The sequence below is a fragment of the Schistocerca serialis genome, chromosome 10 (genome assembly GCF_023864345.2).
Source record: "Schistocerca serialis cubense isolate TAMUIC-IGC-003099 chromosome 10, iqSchSeri2.2, whole genome shotgun sequence".
In the NCBI taxonomy this organism is placed as follows: domain Eukaryota; kingdom Metazoa; phylum Arthropoda; class Insecta; order Orthoptera; family Acrididae; genus Schistocerca; species Schistocerca serialis.
Genome location: NC_064647.1, coordinates 116,662,240 through 116,686,045, shown reverse-complemented (window position 1 = coordinate 116,686,045; position 23,806 = coordinate 116,662,240). Strand labels below are relative to the sequence as shown.

The window sequence follows — 23,806 nt, the reverse complement described above, 5'->3', positions numbered from 1 at the left end:
ATAATGATATAATGTCTGGTCTTCTGGGTCCAAAATTCTTCTATGTGGCTGGTCCTCGAAAACTGAAGTTTGAAATGAGCACCAAACGCTCTGAGATTTAAGAAAGTCATCACAGATTCTCACACATAACATAATTCATCTTGCGTAAAAGGATATTTACTTTGAAAGTAATGCTATTTAAACCATCATTCACAATATTTCACCATGACCTGTTAGATCTAGGTACATTTCAGCAGTTGCTAGAGAGCACCAGAAAACAGACATTCCACACGTGTGCACCAACGATGATGTAGGAAGCCCATATGTTTGCACGCATAAAGCCTCAAGAGGTCTTATATTACATCATAAAGGAAACACGACATCAGAGGATACTCCAAGAGCATTGGAATCTCATAAACCATATTAGAATGCATAATTTGGCTTAAAGTGCACATTTGTATGTCCATATTCATAATGAAGTAGGCACCAACCTGGTATTAATCCTCTCAGAGTGGTTTTTCCGGATCTAAGTTTTCTTAAACGAACAGTACTGTATTACCTCATGTTTGGTTCTTTATTACGGAATAATGCCATACATGCCAGAAGACGAAAACGTGCACTTGAAATTCACAAACAGCTGATACCAGCCAATAGTGTAGAATAAATTGATTGCCTCAGTGGAAAAGATTAGTAAAATCCAAATTTCTTTAGCAAACCAACAAAAATGACTTCACTGTTCTGCAAGACGATTAATAATCGACTGCCAAAAACATGAAAATATAATAAAATCACAAAACTGAAACTGATAACATATTTTAGCCTTATTTGGTTTAATTCACTTGACAGCTGCCAGCCACAGAAATCAATTTTGTTTTCATTTGACGTGAGAGCCATAAACAAAGAGGAGACAGCAAAATAACTAAATGTACACATAAATCATGCAGACTACCCCATCCCCATGACAACCCAGACTGCTCTGCACACACACAAATCTGGCAGCTTGGGCACGCACACTAGAAACTTTTCTGGGTAGCATCTGGCTGCTTGTTACTACTGTTAGTACATACAACAGCCACACATCAAGTAGCCAGATGTGGGAAAAGGTACTGCTCATATGTGACTCGACTGCACATGTGCACGAGTTCACTGGTAACTGCTCAAACAAACCTAATGTAAATAGTAGTGGCGTCATGCTCATCAGAAGCAGTTTGTTGTTATGAAGTATTACATGGACTTCCTCCTAAAGCCTTTGACACAGTTTGTTGTTGGCAGATGCTCGGGTATGCAGTGTGTTTTGTTGTTGTAAACGGCGCATTTCCTTTTCAACTTCGATTTTATTTATCCTTTTTCCTCTTGTATATGTTTAATTGCTGCAGTATTATTGTTCAGTAGCAGGAACAGTAAGATTCTTTGTTGAGTGTCAGTCCTTACACCCTGGCATGTTACGATCAGCTGCATATTGTGACACCAGGTGGTCAACTTTGTTCTTGCCAACAGTTTGATAGTGGCCATTCATCTTGGTTGACAGCAAATTGCTAATCATACTGACATAAAGAGCTGTGTAGTGTTTCTATATGCTTCCACAAATGGGCCAGCCTCCGATAGAGCAGGATAAGCCTGCAACAGGACTGGAGCACTAAGTGCTGGGTGAGTGTACTGGGCAGGTCTTGCACCTCAGTCTTCCAAAAGGATATGGATCCACGGAGAGAGGTTAGGAGTAAGGGTGATATAGGTATGGACTAGGACGTTCTGTACATCGGATGAGTGCCAGAACACTGCTTTCGGAGCGGGTGGGATGGATCTCGGGAAGAATGTCCCTTATTTTAGGACACAATGAGAGAGAATTGAAGCCCTGATGAAGGACACGGTTCAGCTGTTCCAGAAGATGATGATATTGTGTGACAAGGAGGGTGATCGTTTGTGGATGATTCTTGGGGTGGTAGGAGGACTGGGGGTGTGTGAGGATATGGCTGAGGAAAGATGTTTGCAAACTAGGTTCTGGGGGTAGAGCCTGTCTGTGAAGGCCTTCGTGGACTATCAGCATTCTGGACAGTTGTCGGTTAGTGGGTTTAATGTAGACAGAGGTGTGGATGGAGCCATCAGAGGTGGAAGTCAGCATCCAAGAAGGTGGCCATTTGGCTAAGTGTGTGCACTTTTTCTGTGTGCATTTGTATCTCAAAAAAGGATTACTCCAAAAGCTAGCAAGTTTTCTTTCTTTTTGTGTGCGCCTGTCACTGATTCAATGCTTCTGCTACTTGGCAGGTAGTCTCCTTTAATTCAAAAGGATTTACATTCTACCAGAATTTACCTACAAACTTAGATGTAGATGCTGCCACAAAAGCAAAGGGATTCTCACAGCAACTGTACTAGAGATACGTGTTTACCTGGTGAAGCTTCAGGGACATCCGCACTCCAGGTGCCACTACCTTCCTCAGGAGCTCCATGTCTGAGAATATCCACTCATCCCTCACAGATGTTATCCGGAAGTCTCCTTTGAAAAGTGCGTGCAGGCCGTACAAGAAGAACTCCACACTGCAAATCACAAAAACTTGTCATTTTACAGGAATCTTTCATAGTATAGAACACAATTTTAGCCAGACACCTATAATTGAAATGATTGTGGGTACTGTATAAAAACCACATGCTAAGAAAAATGTCCAGTGTTAACTCTATAACACACACCCACACATGCACTAAATTCTCTCTCACTTGATATCTCAGAACTGCAAGTCATTTTGCCAAATTAAATACATCCAGTTACAATACCTGAACAAAAAAGTAAAGTACCTCAAATAAAACAGTTTCAGGACGTACAAAAATTCCAACCTTGAAACAACAGCATACTTAACCAGTTTGCAAATTCAAAAACACAAGAAATTTGTTCATGTAGTTTCTTTCCCTACATTAGATAAATGTGATTGTATTATTTGCAGCTGAACTGAAACACAAATTACATGATGGAATGGCTTTGGAAATGGGGATCTACATCTACATCTACATTTATACTCCGCAAGCCACCCAACGGTGTGTGGCGGAGGGCACTTTACATGCCACTGTCATTACCTCCCTCTCCTGTTCCAGTCGCGTATGGTTCGCGGGAAGAATGACTGTCTGAAAGCCTCCGTGCGCGCTCTAATCTCTCTAATTTTACATTCGTGATCTCCTCGGGAGGGATAAGTAGGGGGAAGCAATATACTCGATACCTCATCCAGAAACGCACCCTCTCAAAACCTGGCGAGCAAGCTACACCGCGATGCAGAGCGCCTCTCTTGCAGAGTCTGCCACTTGAGTTTATTAAACATCTCCGTAACGCTATCACGGTTACCAAATAACCCTGTGATGAAACGCGCCGCTCTTCTTTGGATCTTCTCTATCTCCTCCGTCAAACCGATCTGGTACGGATCCCACACTGATGAGCAATACTCAAGTATAGGTCGAACGAGTGTTTTGTAAGCCACCTTCTTTGTTGATGGACTACATTTTCTAAGGGCTCTCCCAATGAATCTCAACCTGGTACCCACCTTACCAACAATTAATTTTATATGATCATTCCACTTCAAATCGTTCCGCACGCATACTCCCAGATATTTTACAGAAGTCACTGCTACCAGTGTTTGTTCCGTTATCATATAATCATACAATAAAGGATCCTTCTTTCTATGTACTCGCAACACATTACATTTGTCTATGTTAAGGGTCAGTTGCCACTCCCTGCACCAAGTGCCTATCCGCTGCAGACCTTCCTGCATTTCGCTACAATTTTCTAATGCTGCAACTTCTCTGTATACTACAGCATCATCCGCAAAAAGCCGCATGGGATTTCCAACACTATCTACTAGGTCATTTATATATATTGTGAAAAGCAATGGTCCCATAACACTCCCCTGTGGCACGCCAGAGGTTACTTTAACGTTTGTAGACGTCTCTCCATTGATAACAACATGCTGTGTTCTGTTTGCTAAAAACTCTTCAATCCAGCCACACAGCTGGTCTGATATTCCATAGGCTCTTACTTTGTTTATCAGGCGACAGTGCGGAACCGTATCGAACGCCTTCCAGAAGTCAAGAAAAATAGCATCTACCTGGGAGCCTGTATCTAATATTTTCTGGGTCTCATGAACAAATAAAGTGAGTTAGGTCTCACACGATCGCTGTTTCCGGAATCCATGTTGATTCCTACATAGTCGATTCTGGGTTTCCAAAAACGACATGATACTCGAGCAAAAAACATGTTCTAAAATTCTACAACAGATCGACGTCAGAGATATAGGTCTATAGTTTTGCGCATCTGCTCGACGACCCTTCTTGAAGACTGGGACTACCTGTGCTCTTTTCCAATCATTTGGAACCTTCCGTTCCTCTAGAGACTTGCGGTACACGACTGTTAGAAGGGGGGCAAGTTCTTTCGCGTACTCTGTGTAGAATCGAATTGGTATCCCGTCAGGTCCAGTGGACTTTCCTCTGTTGAGTGATTCCAGTTGCTTTTCTATTCCTTGGACACTTATTTCGATGTCAGCCATTTTTTCGTTTGTGCGACGATTTAGAGAAGGAACTGCAGTGCGGTCTTCCTCTGTGAAACAGCTTTGGAAAAAGGTTTTTAGTATTTCAGCTTAACGCGTGTCATCCTCTGTTTCAATGCCATCATCATCCCGGAGTGTCTGGATATGCTGTTTCGAGCCACTTACTGATTTAATGTAAGACCAGAACTTCCTAGGATTTTCTGTCAAGTCGGTACATAGAATTTTACTTTCGAATTCACTGAACGCTTCACGCATAGCCCTCCTTACGCTAACTTTGACATCGTTTAGCTTCTGTTTGTCTGAGAGGTTTTGGCTGCGTTTAAACTTAGAGTGAAGCTCTCTTTGCTTTCGCAGTAGTTTCCTAACTTTGTTGTTGTACCACGGTGGGTTTTTCCTGTCCCTCACAGTTTTACTCGGCACGTAGCTGTCTAAAACGCATTTTACGATTGCCTTGAACTTTTTCCATAAACACTCAACATTGTCAGTGTCGGAACAGAAATTTTCGTTTTGATCTGTTAGGTAGTCTGAAATCTGCCTTCTATTACTCTTGCTAAACAGATAAACCTTCCTCCCTTTTTTTATATTCCTACTAATTTCCATATCCAGGGATGCTGCAACGGCCTTATGATCACTGATTTCCTGTTCTGTACATACAGAGTCGAAAAGTTCGGGTCTGTTTGTTATCAGTAGGTCCAAGTCGGTTCTCTGTTTAATTGCTCGAGGTAATTTTCGGATAGTGCACTCAGTGTAATGTCACTCGATGCTCTGTCCCTACCACCCGTCCTAAACATCTGAGTGTCCCAGTCTATATCTGGTAAATTGAAATCTCCACCTAAGACTATAACATGCTGAGAAAATTTATGTGAAATGTATTCCAAATTTTCTCTCAGTTGTTCTGCCACTAATGCTGCTGAGTTGGGAGGTCGGTAAAAGGAGCCAATTATTAACCTAGCTCGGTTGTTGAGTGTAACCTCCACCCATAATAATTCACAGGAACTATCCACTTCTATTTCACTACAGGATAAACTAATACTAACAGCGACGAACACTCCACCACCGGTTGCATGCAATCTATCCTTTCTAAACACCGTCTGTACCTTTGTAAAAATTTCGGCAGAATTTATCTCTGGCTTCAACCAGCTTTCTGTACCTATAACGATTTCGGCTTCGGTGCTTTCTATCAGCGCTTGAAGTTCCGGTACTTTAGCAACGCAGCTTCGACAGTTTACAATTACAATACCGATTGCTGCTTGGTCCCCACATGTCCTGACTTTGCCCTGCACCCGTTGAGGCTGTTGCCCTTTCTGTACTTGCCCAAGGCCATCTAACCTAAAAAACCGCCCAGCCCACGCCACACAACCCCTGCTACCCGTGTAGCCGCTTGTTGCGTGTAGTGGACTCCTGACCTATCCAGCGGAACCCGAAACCCCACCACCCTATGGCGCAAGTCGAGGAATCTGCAGCCCACACGGTCGCAGAACCATCTCAGCTCTGATTCAGACCCTCCACTCGGCTCTGTACCAAAGGTCCGCAGCCAGTCCTGTTGACGATGCTGCAGATGGTGAGCTCTGCTTTCATCCCGCTAGCGAGACTGGCAGTCTTCACCAAATCAGATAGCCGCCGGAAGCCAGAGAGGATTTCCTCGGATCCATAGCAACACACATCATTGGTGCTGACATAAACGACCACCTGCAGATGGGTGCACCCTGTACCCTTCATGGCATCCGGAAGGACCCTTTCCACATCTGGAATGGCTCCCCCCGGTACGCACACGGAGTGCACATCGGTTTTCTTCCCCTCTCTTGCTGCCATATCCCTAAGGGGCCCCATTACACGCCTGACGTTGGAGCTCCCAACTACCAGTAAGCCCACCCTCTGCGACCGCCCGGATCTTGCAGACTGAGGGGCAACCTCTGGAACAGGACAAGCAGCCATGTCAGGCCGAAGATCAGTATCAGCCTGAGACAGAGCCTGAAACTGGTTCATCAGACAAACTGGAGAGGCCTTCCGTTCAGCCCTCCAGGATTAAAGGAAGAGGAATTGCTGGAAATAAAAGACCACAAAAGTAAATAAATAAAAAGAAATTGACTACATTAACGTGGGTAGTATGAGCAAGAATAAAAATAAAACTGCTTGCCATGTCAAAGTGGGGAAAAAACGACACAAATTACCACAATATACAAGTTCACAAAACAACTTTTTCCTGTTTGTTGAAAGGTCAGATTACAGACATTACTCAACAGAACAGTGGCATTCAATGTGAGCAGTGTGTAATGGTGACTGTTTACATGTGATTACATGCAACAAAGAATGTTCAACTAATACAACAATGTTCTACAGTAGTCGTACGTAGCCAAAGTTTTAATTATGATCTCAAAAAACTAAACTCATGTGATTAATTTTTTGTTTGTTTCCATGCAAATGTCTGCATTCCTGGTACATATCAGATTCCCTAGCCCTAAGTATCGCAACACACTGCTCCAGGAGTGAAAACCAAATGGCACAGGCCACTGATAAAGTGGACTATCGTGCGGCAATTCATTTTCTGTATTTGACGGGGAGCAAGGCCATAACAATTCGGCCCGATACGGTAAATGTGTAGGACAACAATGCACCTTTATAAGAGGCAGTGGTTTGGAGGCACATATGCTTCAAGTGTGATTAAATAAGTTTGAACAATGAAAGATGGAATGGCAGTGCAACTCTTTGTGAAGAAACTGAAATTTTCAAGAGAAGTGGAGTTCCAGGTGCTCTGAGACTGGCAAATCACAATCAAGGTGATAGTGGAAAATGATAGTGGAAAATACAAAAATCAGTTTTCAACACCTTGCACAATATTCTTTACACAACAAAGGTCACTGCCTGCTACTTTCGCCCACTCAAAAGAAGAACCAAAGCACCAAAACTAATGTTGCAGAAATGTCAGGACAATTCAGATAGCTCCTTTAACCACCTAATCGCTACAGGCGAAGATCCAGCCATCATCGAGCTATGTGATGTAGACTATTTTTTTGTGACAGTCATAATCTGGCATTAACAGATTATGTTCAATCTGATGTCTGTAACAAGTACACCACAACAGGAACATGCTACCACAATCTCCTGGCAAGATTAAGGGAGTCTGACAGTATACAGGATCACAGGAAACTGGAGGATTTTTGCACCATGGCAATGCCTCAACTCATTACACAAAGTACACTGTCAGACATGCTGCCTCTTTGGGTTGCCAATTTTGCTCCAGCCTTGTATTCTCCTGACATGGCACACAATGACTCAGATAAAGAAACCACTGCATGGCAGTAATCTCCAGCACAACTAGGTGATTTTCCAGGCAGGATGTTTCCTGATCAGCCAAAATGCTGATTTACATAACCAAAGCCTCCCCAGTGTCATCTACTATCGGGAAAAATTTGTCGCACAGAAGAGTGAATATGTAGAGAAAGACTTTTGTGTCCGCAGTTTGATTTTCTTTTTCTTTTTTTAGTGATAATTAAAACATTACGACTATCCATTACACATGTCAACAGACACACAGAAATACCTGAATGCATCAAATACCTGGAGACAGTGTTATGCGAGGCAGCCCCGAGTGTTCGTCTCCCGAGCAGACTCAACGCGAAGCACAGGGACACCAACGTCGAGTCACGCCCTCGATCCGACAACTGCGCCAGCAGTGTCTCCGAACTGGATGCCTCGGCACCGCTGCTGCTAGCTTTTCTTGCAATCTCTGCTTCCTAAAAGTGTGCCGTACACAAACACTGAACAAATCTGGATATCAAAGACAACCTACATGTCTATTACTGCGAGCATCTCGCTACAAGTACACAGGTGTGCTGCCACTATAATTTAATGCAGTATTCTTAGTATCATGGCTTCACAATGCCAAACCACCCAAGACAGGCATGAATGGGTAATGAAGGCATTAATTTAAAAATACAATGTGCATTACCCAGTCAAATTCTGGCAATTTATTACAAGACATTTATTTCTAATGGAATACTAAAAAACAGGCAAATAAATGAAAAACATATCAGATTTCATAGCCTTAGGCTTTCATGGCATGTACTTACACCTTAGCGAGTCTTGTTACATGGGGATTATGCACGTTTTCGTGCCTAGCATTTCATCTCCTAGTGCTGGAGATATCTTCGACACCCCCCCCCCCCCCCCCCCCAAACCATGGCCTAATGCCCATATAACAAAAATTACCAACGTTTTCCCAATGTCTTATCAAAACCAGCTCTTCTCCATGCAAGTGAATGTTGGACTCTCCATCAGAACAAACAACACCCGAAGGAGCATATCTTTGAGCAACAGAATGAGAGGTGAGAAAAAGTAAGAAAACAAAGTCACATAAAAGAAATGGTATACAGAAGTACAAATTAAAAATTAAAGTGTCATCAGAAAGTTACAGGACATCCGTTAATTACAGGAGGGTCTGGCAACATTTTATTTTATTTATTTATTTATTTTGGGTGGGGTGGGGGTGGCGCCCCTCTGCTTTACGTGAGGTTCACCTTACTATCTTTAAATAATTAAATTTATTTTATATGTTCACATTTTTGTTTCATACCACTAAAAACACCAAGTTGTTGCTTAAATTAATTTTATAAATGTTATTTCTTCTTATTATGGATATTCTCTGAATATTTTCTGCTATTTGGCAGCTTTCGAGACAGGTACTTAAACTTGTTATAGTGCACCTTAAATGTAGTTGTCATTTTCAGCTACAATTTCAGAGAAAAATGTGGAACACAGATTGAGAAAGTTTATTAAACAATGTTTTTAACACACGATTAAAACCACTTCATTTTAAACATTCTAACCCTGGTTTGTATTTGGACGGACAGACAGACAGACAAATAGGCACATGGACAAAAATGCTCCATGAAAATAGTATTAAGTGTTTTGATGGAACCCTAAAAAAACTGATCTGTTATTGATGTACAATGCACATTAAATATCACTGAAACTTTACTTACTTTGCAGATGAAATACAACGTTGTTTGTACCTTCCTTTGAACTTTAGATTATATAGTTTTTCAATCTTTTCATTTATGTGATCACTAAGAGTATTCTTGTCACTGAACTTCAGCTTCGTTTCCTTCTACAAACTATTAACTTCTTGCTGGTGTATTTGTTTCAGTTTATCAGTACATCACTTAAAATACGCACTGTGAAATTTTTGATACACATTTTTGAACACAATAACATTTGCTTTATATGCTTTGCACAATATCCTGACTAACACACTGACTGACAGTGATATTGAACTGCACGGCAGGAACTCCTCGAATGGAATCCAAAACCTGTGCAGCGCTCATTTCAAATCGAGGAATCCCAGGCATGCATTCAGTTCATATTGGTGGGAATTTTAATATTGTCTACGCTAATGAATAATTTTAAAAAATAAAATGTTATTCATTTTAATAATGTACATTCCTTGAATTAAAAAACCAACGTGAGATTTTCTTTGCTCCTCCCCCTTCAAATGATATTTACTGTCATTTTATTACAGGTCCCCCTCTCTGATTTTGATCTCATATAATTAATGGACATCCCCATATCAGGATTCCAAAGAACAGTCTGGTACATGAAGTGATCCAATATCATGGCCAAGGAAAGTAGGGTTGTAGAAAGACTATGTTGTCACTGAGTTCAACATTTTGTGTTTTCACAGAATGGCAACAAATCCAATACTGCTAATGGATGATTTCTGGGATTTAGTGTTTGTCATTTCTGATCCTCCCACAAAAATATGCACCTATGTCAAGAATTTTTCTGCCTCCTCCTCACTAACCTGACCTGAAGAAATGTTCAATATTGTGTTCCGGAGCATTCAAATATCACAACTCTATTTCAAATAATTTCTTAGTTTCTTAATGGAAACAATCACACAGAGGACAAGCAATCAGTCACCAACAAATGAATGATGGGTTGTGTATAAGTACACTCAGAAGAGCTCTAATGAATGGAAGCACTGTCTCAAAACAGGGAAGCACTAATTACCACAAGATACCAACCTTCCGCTTACTGGCACAGAAGTGAATCCACTCGAGGTACACATTGCAGAAACTGGTCCGCGTAATCCCAGATGCACGGAAATCGTAGTCCTCGTCTATATTCATGTTGAACACAGGGTCCAAATCGACAAAAGATCTGTCCAGTGTTGGCCTCAGGGCATCTAGGATCGTCTCCGAAGTCAGCCAGTCGAGAAGGCGTGGGGAGCGAATGGCATAGAACACTATACTCTGGAAATTTAAATGCACGATTCACACAGTAATACTTACAATTTTCTTCCTAGCATTTTAATAACGATCGAGTAAAAATTATTATGGTTCTGAAGATCATGTGTTTATTAAAAGCAACTTAACCACTGAGGAAACAGAAGACTTGTGGAGCGAGAGAGAGGCACATACACAAGACTGGAGCATGGCAGCTCAGTTGAATGATTTTTCAGTAAATATTTCATATAATACAGTACTGACTAAATGAATGCAAACAGTACTAACTATTGCATGTTTGCTGAAAATAAAAAGTTTCATTAATATTATAGTTAGCTATATGCTGCAATCCAGTAAAGCTTTGTCAACCTAGGTGATTTTGCTTTAATTGAAAAATGTCTTCGGTGAGTGTGATGAAATTTAATTTTTTCTGCTTTTATATGAATATTATTTACAGATTTGGAGCAGATTGTTTCTATGTGAGCACATATAAAGCACAATACCTTTCAGTTAGCTTTTTTTTCATTTCTCCTGATGTATCGCTGCACTGAGTGTTTGACAGTTTCGTTTTTTTAACATGGAAGTATGAGTTAAAAGAACACAAAGAAATATAATTTACTACAGCACGTAAAACAAACTGACATCAGTAAGCAGTCATGACGAGTTCTTACCGCTGCATTCTGAGTTTCAAGATATTAACCTTAATTATCATGCAGTTGTGATCTTAATTTACTGCATCTGCAGTACTGAGTTGGCGATTAGTATCATCACGGAGGAGGAGGGGGGGGGGGGGGGAGATCACCATATTATCAACAGTTTTTCTCGGAGCACTTATTCACTTCCCACAGAACACCTGTGTTCCGTGGAAAACAGTTTGGGATACGCTGCAACAGGGTAGTGAATACACCCCTTGTACCAGGAGGATGTGGTATCGTGCAGTGGGCGCAGGCACAGTTCAGCAAGCAGGTAGCCTAGCACGCTATTCTGTTTTTGGCGGTTCTGTTGGCCACATCTATTGTGCAGCACAAGAAGCAATGTGTTTCAATGAATGTGATCAGTAGAAGTTGAACTTTTACTTATCCTATCGTAGCATACATTCAAATACTTAATAACGTTTTCTTATTATTATTTGAAAATGTTATTAGAACATCAGGGTGTGACACATTGAAATTACAAAATACAAGTTAATGACAACCTCACTGTGACAACATTGTAATGATGAATTGTTAATTATGGTTTATTTGTCTTATATTGTACATAATCTAAATCATTTGATTCGGGTACAGGAGACACATAAAATTGTGGTAGAATTTCACCATAAACAAAGAACACCTGATGTTAACAACCAGCACCCTAATAATAATACAATTTTCAAACAATGGAAAACCCAGGATGGAATGTAACAATATTATGAGAAGGAAAGTTGCTACTCACCATATAGCAGAGATGCTGAGTCCCAGATATGCACAACAAAAAGCCTGTCACAAATAAAGTTTTAGGACAGTAAGGCCTTACTGGCTGAAAGCTTTATTTGTGTCACTCTTTTTGTTGTGTGTATCTGGGACCCAGCATCTCTGCTATATGGTGAGTAGCAACTTTCCTTTTCATAATATTGTTAATAATACAGTTTTGTTGTATGCACATACAATAAAATCTAACACTTAATTAGCCCTTGCTCAAATTATTATTTCATCCTTCAAGAAGTCTTCTATTGAATAGTAGCATTTCTCCCACAATATCTGCGGTAGCCTCGTTTTCAAAATTTCTGGCTTCATATTAAATATGTTTTTGCCCATTAAACTTGTTATATATTGTCATCACTATATACCGTGGAGTCCGTGCATATAATATCAATTGGTGTGTGGGTAGCATAAAATTATTTTTGTTTCTTGTGTTAAATGTACGGTTAATATGATCCTCGTCAAATAATTTTTGTCTGCTGTGGAGGAAGATTGTAATTTCATAAATGTATATGGAGGGAACAGTTAGGATTTGTAGTTTCCAAAATAATGAGCGACAAGACACTATTTGCCGTGCAGTACACATGTATCGGACAATATTCTTTTGTAATTTCAATATTCGAAATATATTACTTGAAATTCCCCCAGAAAATTATCTCATATCTAATGGTGTATTCCAAATAACTATGATAAGCAATTTTTCGTGTACCCAAGTCAGTGAAATTTGCTAGTATTTGCATTGCAAATGCAAAACTGCTTAGTTTATTTGATAGGAAGTCAATATGTATATTCCAGATTAAGTTCTTGTCCATATTTAGTCCCAGGAATTTGACCGTGTCAATTTCTTTCATAGGTTGATTGTTTTGTTGTATTTGAAGTGCCACACATTTTGAATGTTTGGTTTTGAAATGTACCATATGGATTTTTGCAATGTTCAATTTCAACCCATTTAACTGGAACCAGTTTTCTAAGGTACCAGCATGCTTACGATTGAGCTTGGAATGTTTTCTGCATTGTCATCTTCAATTAAAACAGAAGCATCATCTGCAAACACAACTGGCAGGGAATTTATACTGGTAGGTAAGTCATTTACATAGAATAGGAACAGGATTGGCCCCAAAATGGAGCCTTGAGACACACCTTGAGATACTGTACTCCATTTAGAATAATAATTCATTGCATCTAAGATGATTGTTACCCTTTGTTTTGTGTTGTGTAAGTATGATGTTAGCCAGTTTAGAGCATTGACCTTAATCCTGTATTCATCTAATTTGTAGATAAGCAAGTCATGGTGTGTGTGTGTGTGTGTGTGTGTGTGTGTGTGTGTGTGTGTGTGTGTGTGTGTGTGTCAAAACTTCAATCTGACATGCATTAAACTATACTCATTACGAAATGCTCCTACGTATTTTTAAAACACAGGTCATATTAATATTTAGCTTAACAACCTAGTAGGAGTGTTATAATATTACTGTCTTGGATTCTGATTTTTACATCGAACGTCATCAAAGAAAATTTCTACCGATGGACATATTTTTATTAGTACATGCTATATGTGCATACAGCGTTAAAGTCTTGTTTGCTGTATGATGGGCAATGTATTTTTGACAGTCACAGCACCACCGAACATGACCCACACCAGAAACAAGGAAGTTTGTCAGTAGACAACTCAGTTTGACAAATTCTTTCACCAGAAAATACATCTGAACTTATGACAAAGTTACTTGAAACGTTATTTAGCATTAGCAAATTCGGAAGTGATAATGAACTGCTCAAATCAATAATTAAAACATGTTGAGAATATTGTTGTAGCATGCTATATTCTGTACATTTGTTTGTTTTTATCAGTATGTGTCATATGCTTATATTTCTGACAAGTACTTCCCAGTATTGGAATATTGAAAAAATATAAGAATGTGTTTAATATCAAATGCAACCATTTAACTTACACAATTTTTGCAGCGCGTCTCATAGGCAATCAAACAGACTCACAAAAATACAAAATAGCGTTTGGCGATTACCAGATACAAAGCTGTAGTCACGCACCTTGACATAGTATGTTATGAGGACTTTGCGGAAGTCAAAGACCTGCAGCATGGAGACGGCACTGTTGTCCGAGATGCTGTACCCCTCTAGCACGTACTTGGTGGCAGTGACCTCCCAGGCTAGCCAGCGCTGGGAGAAGGCTGCGTTGGCACTCAACATGTGTGGCAGGTGGCCCGGCTCACAGCAGCAGCACCCTGCCATATTTATGAGAACTGGTAGAGTGGGTTTGTTGAGTTAAGAACTATTTAGCAGCAACAGCTCTGTGATAAGAAACATTTAAGCACATAAAATCCCTTCTCTCCTTCTATTCTTACGTCATCAGTACTTGTCACTAGAACATATCCTTTTCTAATAAAAACTCATCCTAATTTTAACTTCTTTACTTATGCTACTGTAGTCATCATGAATTCATTTAAGGTTGAAACAGTGGGTCAAACACAGCTGTCAGTAGTTCCCCCCCTCCTATCCTTGTTATCTACCTCTTTCCTAATGTTTATTCTACCATACAGATTTCACTGCTTGTCACTATTTTCCAGGCACTTTCCTTTCACAGCAGGTGTCATTTAACCAAAAGGATGAAAGCCCTCAGCAACCTCTGTCTTTTGTCAGGCAATTCAGGTGGAAAGAAAAAAAAAATCATTTTCAGTTTTCATCATATTTCGATAGATTAAGGTTTTATTTAAGTACTCTGAAAAGGATTTTGCTGAAAAAAATTTTTTCTCGAGCATTCAAAGAGCATTTTACTACCACGTGTTTATGTGCCACGCCCACTTTTCTGTCACCCACCTTTCTGCATATATTTTAGATCTTTACATCCCCTACTTTGCAGTTTACTTTTTTTTTTTTTTTTTTTTTTTTTTTACTCCCAAGTGTGTTGGCTGTCCTTGGAATGCAACGGTCAGTATTCTTTTGTTTCTGCTGTTTGTAAACAACATGCTTTCAAACACGCGGTTAGCTTTGTTCAAGTGTGATTGCGAGTAGTTGTTATACTTGTGTTTGCAGTGCTTGTTTACATATGTTTTGTTGTGTTTATTGAAGATGACGAAACGTAAAGGCATTTTCAAGAAACGACAATTTAGAGGAAACAAGTTTAGAAAGCTTTCTGTACAAGAGGTTATGTCGCCTGGCAACGATGTTTCTAATTGTAATTCTTCAACAAGTGCATCATCAAAGAAGCTCTCACCATTTCAAGAGAGTTACAACGAATTTGCTGTAAGCGACAAGGGGTGCACAAACATTATTATAAATTTGAGAATATTATCAGATGTAATTTCTAAATTTGTACAATGTAGACAGTGTGGTGAGTCACAGTGTGTGAAAATTTGTGGAGTGCCAGAGGCAGAAAAGGCTTAGCAATTGCTTTGGACTGAATTTGCAGTAAATGCTCACCTGTGATTTCATTTACAAGTTCTTCAAAACCAGATGCAAGTGGCCCTTATGAAGTCAATACTAGATTAGTTTACGCCTTGCGATCCATTGGCAAGGGCATGGTTGCAGGGAGAACATTTTGTACAGTGATGAACTTACATCAACCATCAAATAAATTTGAAAAACTGACTGCAATATTAGAGAAAGCTGTAGGTGAGCTCAGTGAGGAAAGCATGAAACTGGCTACTAGGGAAGTAGTGGAAGAAAATGATGGATGTTCGGATATTGCAGTTGCACTTGATGGAAGTTGGCAGCAAAGAGGATATACTTCTCTGAATGGAATAGTGACTGCATGAATGTAGAGACCGGTAAAGTGTTAGATGTCGAGATAATGTCCAAATACTGCAAATGTTGCAAAGTCAATGAACATAAAGAACACAACTGTGTGACTAATTTTAGAGGAACAAGTGGTGGTATGGAAGTTCATGGAGTACAACAAATATTTCATTGCTCCATAGTAACAAGAGGCGTATAGCACACCAAATATTTGGGCAATGGTGACAGTAAGGCATACAACAATGTGGTGAACTCTAAGCCATATGGAGTTGCCATTATCAGCAAAATAGAAAATGCGTAGGCCATGTTCAAAAACATTTGGGAACAAGGCTGAGAAAACTAACTGTTGATATAAGAGGAAAAAAATTAGGAGATGGAAAATTGTTGACCGGACAATGTCAGTTAACTAAAACTGAAATAGAAAACTTGCAGGTATACTATGGGTAGGCAATTAGGAGAAATAAAGAAAATCTGGAGGCAATGAAGAGAGATGTTTGTGCCATATTCCTCTACTGATGATAAGTCATGTCATGGATTGTGTCCATCAGGAGAAAATTCGTGGTGCAAATACAATAGGGCTCAGGCAACTGGAGAATCTTATTCTCACCAGCATTCTCTTCCTGCTGCTGTTATTACAGCAATTAAACCTATTTTCAGAGACTTGGCTCATCCTGACCTTTTAAGGAAATGTTTGCATGGGCAGACACAGAACCCAAATGAATGTTTCAACAGCATAATTTGGAACCGTCTTCCTAAAACTGTATTTGTAGGCACGCATACAATGAAACTAGGAGTTCATGATGCTGTTATTACATTCAACTGTGGTAATATTGGAAAGTGTTGGGTGCTGGAAAACTGGGAATTAATCCTGGTGAAAATACGATCACTGGGCTGAAACATTGCGATAAAATGAGGATAGCCGATGCAGACAGGTCTGCATCTAATATGACCAAGAAAGCAAGACAAACATCCAGGAAGGTGAAAAAAAAGCTGGAAGACCTGCTAGAGGCCAAAGAAGGGCAATCATATACAGCAGGACAGTTTTAATTAACTGTAAGTAACAAATTTCAAAAGTTTTTTCTTTAAAGTCAATTTCCCGCAAACTAAAATTTTCAGTACATATGCTCCATTATATCAGAAACTATCATAGATAAATGAACGAAATTTTCAGACTCTGTATAACATAAAAAGCCACCTCTGGTACTACATTCATTAATATTCCCCCATTAGGATGTTCACAAAAAATATTTTCTGCAGAACAAACTTAATATTTTTTTGTCAATAAATTTAAAAAAATGTTTCGTAAAAACTACAAAATGCATAAAGTAGATTTTAGTACAGTTGACTCTATTAGCATCACGTAACACACAGTAAAAATATTAAGGTCATGCATCAAATAGTTTTTTCCATAAATGGGTCAAATACTTGCCTAAATTAACATGGGTTAGATAAGTAGGGTGTGGTCCCCTTAAAATGTTTTAACAAAAATAATGAATTTTTGAAAGCATAATAAAATCAAAGAGACAAAAAAATCTATTCACCAAGCAGCAATAGGAGAAAATGTATATAAAGGTCAAAGAAATGTGCAAGTTTCCAGTGCCAGTGGCTCCCTCTTCTAGCAAAAGGGTTGAAGGAGAAATAAGAGGGATGAAGGAAAAGGGCTGGTATGTTTTAGAATATAGGGGTAATTTGGAAAAGTCACCCAGAACCATGGGTCAGGGGAGACTTGCAGACAGGATGAGAAGAAAATAAAGGAGTCACTGGCGCCGAAAGCTTTCACATTTCTTTAACCTTTATACATGTTTTCTCCTGTCACCACCTGGTGAGTAGATTTGGTAGCATCAGCACAAATTTTATACAGCACGTGCCTGCTCACACTCACACGCCTGCACCCCCCCCCCCCCCCCCAACACACACACACACACACACACACACACACACACACACACACACACACACACACAGAGAGAGAGAGAGAGAGAGAGAGAGAGAGAGATATTCTTCATGTCAAGTTTTATTTACAAACCCTCCTTTCTGAAGGTTTGTTTTATCCTGTCTGAAACGAACAATTTTGAAAAATTCTTATAAATTGTCACTCGTAGAAAGCGTTATTGTGAACATACTTTATACACCACAAAAGAGCCCTGTTCACTAAATGCTCACATGTTATTGGGAATTACTACTATTCAATTTATTACCTATGAACGATAAAAAATGAATTAAAAGCAGAGTTCTTTTTTTCAGTAAATAAGGATTTTGCTACATAATTCGAACTTGTATACATAATACCAACCAATTTTTTGTGTGCTGAGTTAATTATTTACTTTGGATATTTCAATTTCTTAACAGTAGCATAATATTTATATTATGACTGACGTCCACAATACACCATAATGGGAGCTATTCACATGGCACTGAAAATTCAAGATTTTTCTTTGTGGTTAATATATGCAGATCACAACACTTCCATTACCCATATTCGACAGTGCAAATGTTCAAGTTGTGATATGATCAGATAACAAGTGAATGGCCCATATTAGTAACATATCATTTCTTGGAAATGTGACAAAACTGCAGTGCTTGTAAATAAATATCTTTTGCGGAGCTTTTTATACAATGTACACCCAAAAATTAGGCTGTGGATTTCCAGTATCTTTCACATATTAATTGTCGTTCACTCACTTCCCGAGGATGCTCACAACACTGGCACGTGAACAGCTGACCAGATTCGCTGTTTCCACAACGCTCATTCCCGAACACCAGTCCGTAACAACCTGTGTTTGTAAAACTCACTTGCATCAGTGGATTTTGCCCATTTGCGGCCCCTTATGTTGCCAGAATGATTCCCTGCAACACCACCATGTTGCATTCAGTTTCGAGGTGGGCAGTGGTCATAATGTTTTGGCTCATAGGTAATCTTTTATTGTTCTAGTTCTAACCAGTAACACTTATTGTGAGAATATGAGACCATCCTACATGTACTGCGAATAACAGCCATCCTTTAACACTTCACTGGGATACGCACAAAGTTTCATTAACTTTTACTGATTTCACACTGTTGAAAATGAAGTGCCGAGCTCTATTTAATAGGAGGCTCTACGTCTAGTCAAAATGCTGGTCTGATTTTCTGTAACATCGAATTACATTCATTGGGTGACAGTGTGCAAATGTAATAAAATGTGTTCTGGAATTCGTGTAATACATCATCAACCTGGACGTTGTAATACAACACAAGATGAGAGGCAAAGCTCCTTCTCCTCGATGAAAAGAGCCCTCCCCCCCCCACAGAAAACTTACCGTCATTATCCTCAACTCCTTCCGAGATGGCCTCCACCTCCCTCTGCTGGCAGTAGGTGCCACGGAACTCGAGGCCTCGCACTTGGAACGTGACCAGGCCATTGCCCAGCTCCACGATGTGCACCAGGCAGTTGAGGTAGTCCGACGCCAGCACGAAGCAGTCCCCCTGGGAAACTGGGCCCCACCGTCCTGCAGACAATGTGTTCACTATCGACTACTGCTACTAGTCTTTTATTGGCTGTTACAGCAGTAACGATATTAAATTACATCTACCCTAGAGTACTTCTGCAGGTGTATGTCTATTCAGTAGTAAAGGAGGACACCGTCTGAAGGCTTACCGACATTTTTCAATCACTTATGTGCACGTCAAGCACTTGACTTTACACTTATTTTCTTGTACATTTATTCCTTAATGTTACTTCCAGCTAACAACATAGTCCAGTTCTACTGAATAGTGCGTTACACAACTTCAAGTACAGGGTGATCCGTATAAACCTGAACTACTTCACGGGGTCATTATTTCCCTTTGGAAGCTCTTATAAATGGGAAAGTTGTTTTAATGATCTCAATAGCTCTGTGATGATCTGAATTATGACTTGCCATTTGTTGTTTCCATGCACGGGGTTCTTCGCCTGGTACAGTGCTTGCTCGGCGTGTTGGTTCATTTGTAGCCTCATCAGTTGCGGTTTGTGAAGTCTGTGTGTGTGTAGTTTGGACCACGTGACAATAACGAGAAAATTAGTCATTCGTTCACAGTCTTTAGTTGCAGAAATGGGCTTTACACACTGTGAGACTGGGTTTTTATTGTGAAAACATAACTGGAAGACAGACTCACTGGATTCAATACAATGGGCATTCCAGAGAGAATTCAATGTGCCTGATGTTTCAACAAAGGCAACAATTTTACTGACTGAAAGAAAGATGGAGATGACTGGTGAACTAAATAGTGGCAGTGATAATCATAAACCATTACTGAGTGCAGATGTTCCTGATACATTTCGAAGATGCTTGGACAACTCTCCAAGGAAATTGTTGTGTCAATTGGGCCAGGAGACAGACATTTTGTATGGCATACATCAGAGAGTTGCGATGGAATAGGCACTGCAACTACACGGAGTGCACATGATGCAAGCATTGCAAGAAACAGATCACGAGAAAAGTACATTTTATTGTCAATGATTTCAGGAGTTTCTTATTCAATGTCCAGACAGCATCTCCATAAACTGGTTTGCAGATGATGCACGGACCGATCTGTCGGGTTACATCAACACACAAAACAGCAGGCACTGGGCTGATGTAAACCCATATCATCCACAAAACACCACTGGATGACGATAATGTTAAGTGTGTTCCAGGATTACTGGCTCATTTTCTTTGACATGACCATAGACGCTACAGTTTATTCGGGCCTCTTTTTACACTTGTGGAGCAGCTGCATGACGTCAAACTCACAGAAGGCTATTTCCAACAAGATGGAGCAGTGTGTTGCACATTTAACACTTCCCTGCAACTTGTAACCAATTTCAAAAATCACACCCCATGAATTAACTTACATGTCCATTACTTTGCGCTAATATATGTCTCCATATTCATCTTTTTAACTCAAAGTGCATCTTGATGTACATATTAATGAATTCCATGCAAACTGTCTGTTCATTGTTTTCTGTTTTCCTTATCATTGTCAACTAAATTTTTAAATTCATTGTTAATACTGTTCTAAAGCCATTTTATAGGAAATATGCGGTGCCCAGTGATTATGGGTCTACATAACAGACACTAAAAATTCTCATCCTTCTCCTCTAAAAACAACTCTGAATCCTATTAATTTATACCAATCAAAATATTCAGGTTTTGAAAATGTAATGTCAGGGGGTACATAAAAAAATCTACTTACCAAGCGGCAGCAGAAGTCTTAGTGTACTCCTGTAATACAAGCTACCGGGAGGAGTTGTATGGGAGAGACCTACATATTAACGACAGATTCAGCTGTTTCAGTATTATCCGCAGTTCCTTCACCATGCTCTGGAGCAGGAGTAACAGAGTGAACTGATCTCAGTGAATGAATCTCGGAAAACTGAAGCCATGAGTACACGTATAAAAATGTATTAAAGTTTGAAAGCTTTCGGAGCCAGTTGCACCTTCTTCTGGCAGAAGGGTTGAAGGGGAAGGAAGAGGGGTGAAGGAAAAGAACTGGTGAGATTTAGGAAAGGGGGTAGAGTTCGGAAAAGTCACTCAAAACCCCAGGCCTGGGGAGACTTACTGGACAGATAAGAAGGAAAGACTGATCTTTGAGGACTGCACCGAACATGATTTGAAAACCTAAAGATGGAAGATAGGGTAATAAGCAAGAAAGAGATTACTGCCAAAAAATTGTGCACGAGTTAGTAAGGACAAAAAGCTAAGTGCATTGTATGTGACTGAGGTGGGAGGGGGTTGGCAAAAGAGGACAGGTTGGAAAATGAAAAATGTAGAAAACTAAATGGGAGTGAAGAAAGGAATAGTTACTGTGAAGAAATGCCGAGACAGAAGAAATTAATGTAAATTAAGGCCAGATGGGTACCAACAACCAAAGACATGTTGTAGCACCCATTCCCAGCAGCGGAGTTCTGAGAAACTAGTGTATGGGGGGAGGGGGGAGGGGGGGGGGGGGGGGGGACAGATTAACTTGTGCACAATGTTCTGTTAGTAATCTCTTTTTTGTGTATTACCCTGTCTTCCATCTTTAAGCTCTCAGGTTTTCTAATCTCGTCTGTTGCAGTCCCCAACAATTAGTCTTTCCTTACATCCCATCTGGTAAGTCTCCCCTAACCCAGAGTTCTGGGTGACTTTTCTGAACTCTATATCTTTCCCTAAACCTCACCAGTCCTTTTCCTTCACCCCTTTTCCCTCCCCTTCAATCTTTCTGTCAGAAGAAGGAGCCACTGGTTCCAAAAGCTTGCAAACTTTAATATCTTTTATACATTAGTTCTCCTACCGCCGCTTTGTGAGCAGATTTGTTATCCATCCACTCACATTATATTTTCAAAAACTTATTATTTTCATTGGTATAAATTAATAGAAATCAGTTTTTTTAGAGGAGAAGGATGAGAAATCATCCCATAATTACCGGGCACCACAAATTTCCTATAGAATGGCTTTAAAACACTATGAATAATGAATTTAAAAATTTTGTGGCGATGGGGGAAAGAAAAGCAAACCGAGCTAAAAAATATAAAGAGTATGGAGATGTTATATATTAGTGCAAATAATATATACATCCTCCCTGTGGTGTCACCACCAGACACCACACTTGCTAGGTGGTAGCCTTTAAATCGGCCGCGGTCCGGTAGTATACGTCGGACCCGCGTGTCGCCACTATCAGTGATTGCAGACCGAGCGCCGCCACACGGCAGGTCTAGAGAGACGTCCTAGCACTCGCCCCAGTTGTACATCCGACTTTGCTAGCGATGGTTCACTGACAAATTACGTTCTCATTTGCCGAGACGATAGTTAGCATAGCCTTCAGCTACGTCATTTGCTACGACCTAGCAAGGCGTCATTATCATTTGCTATTTATCTTGTGATGCATGTACCGTCAGACTGATGTTCACCAATTATGGATTAAAGTTAAGTATTCCAGAAGCTACATACTTTTTTTACGAGACTCAACTCCTTTAACTGTTCCAGACCTCACGCTAGCGTGCGTGAGCTTAAACGCGTGCCTTTCGGCTACCTCATAGTGGCTTGGCTGTCTTGCCAAGTCACAACACTCCCCTCACCAATCAACCACTGACCTTACAGCTGGTGTGGAGGTTGGTGTGCCTCAGCGATACAGATAGCCGTACTGTGCAATGACAGTGGAGGGGTATCTGTTGAGAGGCCAGACAAATTTTTTATTCCTGAAGAGCGGCAGCAGCCTTTTCAGTAGTTCAGCAATAACAGTCTCGATGACTGACTGATCTGGCCTTGTAATATCAACCAAAATAGCCTTGCTGTGCTGGTACTGTAAATGGTCAAAAGCAAGAGAAAATTACAGCCTTAATTTTTTCCCAGGCATGCACCTCTACTGTATGGTTAAACAATGACGGCAACCTTTTGGGTGAAATGTTCCAGATGTAAAACAGGAGGACATCATCATCAGGTGAAACAAAACTCGTGTTCTTTAGATCGGATGGTGGTATGTCAGATCCCTTAACTGGACAGGTAGGATAGAAACTTTAAAAAGGGAAATGGAGAAATTAAAGTTAGATATAGCGGGAATTAATTAAGTTTGGTGCCAGCAGGAACAGGAAAAAAAAGAAAAACATTATCAGATGATCCGAAATGGATTACAGACCTCACATTTTTGGTGGACCTGACTGCACACTTTAACACCCTCAATAATACGCTGGAAGACGACAAGATCTTATTTATCATTTGACGGGGAAAGTGGAAGTATTTCAAAAGAAAACTGGACTGTGGACGGGGCAACTTCTGGCTAAGAAAACTGCTCGTTTTCCTAAGCTCTCTGGCAGTTTTAAAGAAAGGGTGTGAATTTTGAAGAATTCATTGTGGTTTCAAAAGGCAGGGACAGTTTTTCAGGACACTGCAAAACATCTGT

At 40.1% G+C, this 23,806-nt stretch overlaps 1 protein-coding gene across 1 annotated transcript in view; it reads right to left on the bottom strand.

Annotated features, from left to right (window-relative positions):
* Positions 1-23,806, bottom strand: part of LOC126424585 (pecanex-like protein 1) — a 273,094-nt gene that overhangs the window by 47,795 nt on the left and 201,493 nt on the right. The window contains exons 24-28 of the mRNA XM_050087327.1: positions 19,228-19,416; positions 14,227-14,420; positions 10,523-10,750; positions 8,058-8,233; positions 2,364-2,511 (exon numbers count right to left, since the gene is read on the bottom strand). Of these exons, the coding sequence (XP_049943284.1) occupies positions 2,364-2,511; positions 8,058-8,233; positions 10,523-10,750; positions 14,227-14,420; positions 19,228-19,416 (935 nt within the window). The remainder of the gene's footprint in view (positions 1-2,363; positions 2,512-8,057; positions 8,234-10,522; positions 10,751-14,226; positions 14,421-19,227; positions 19,417-23,806) is intronic.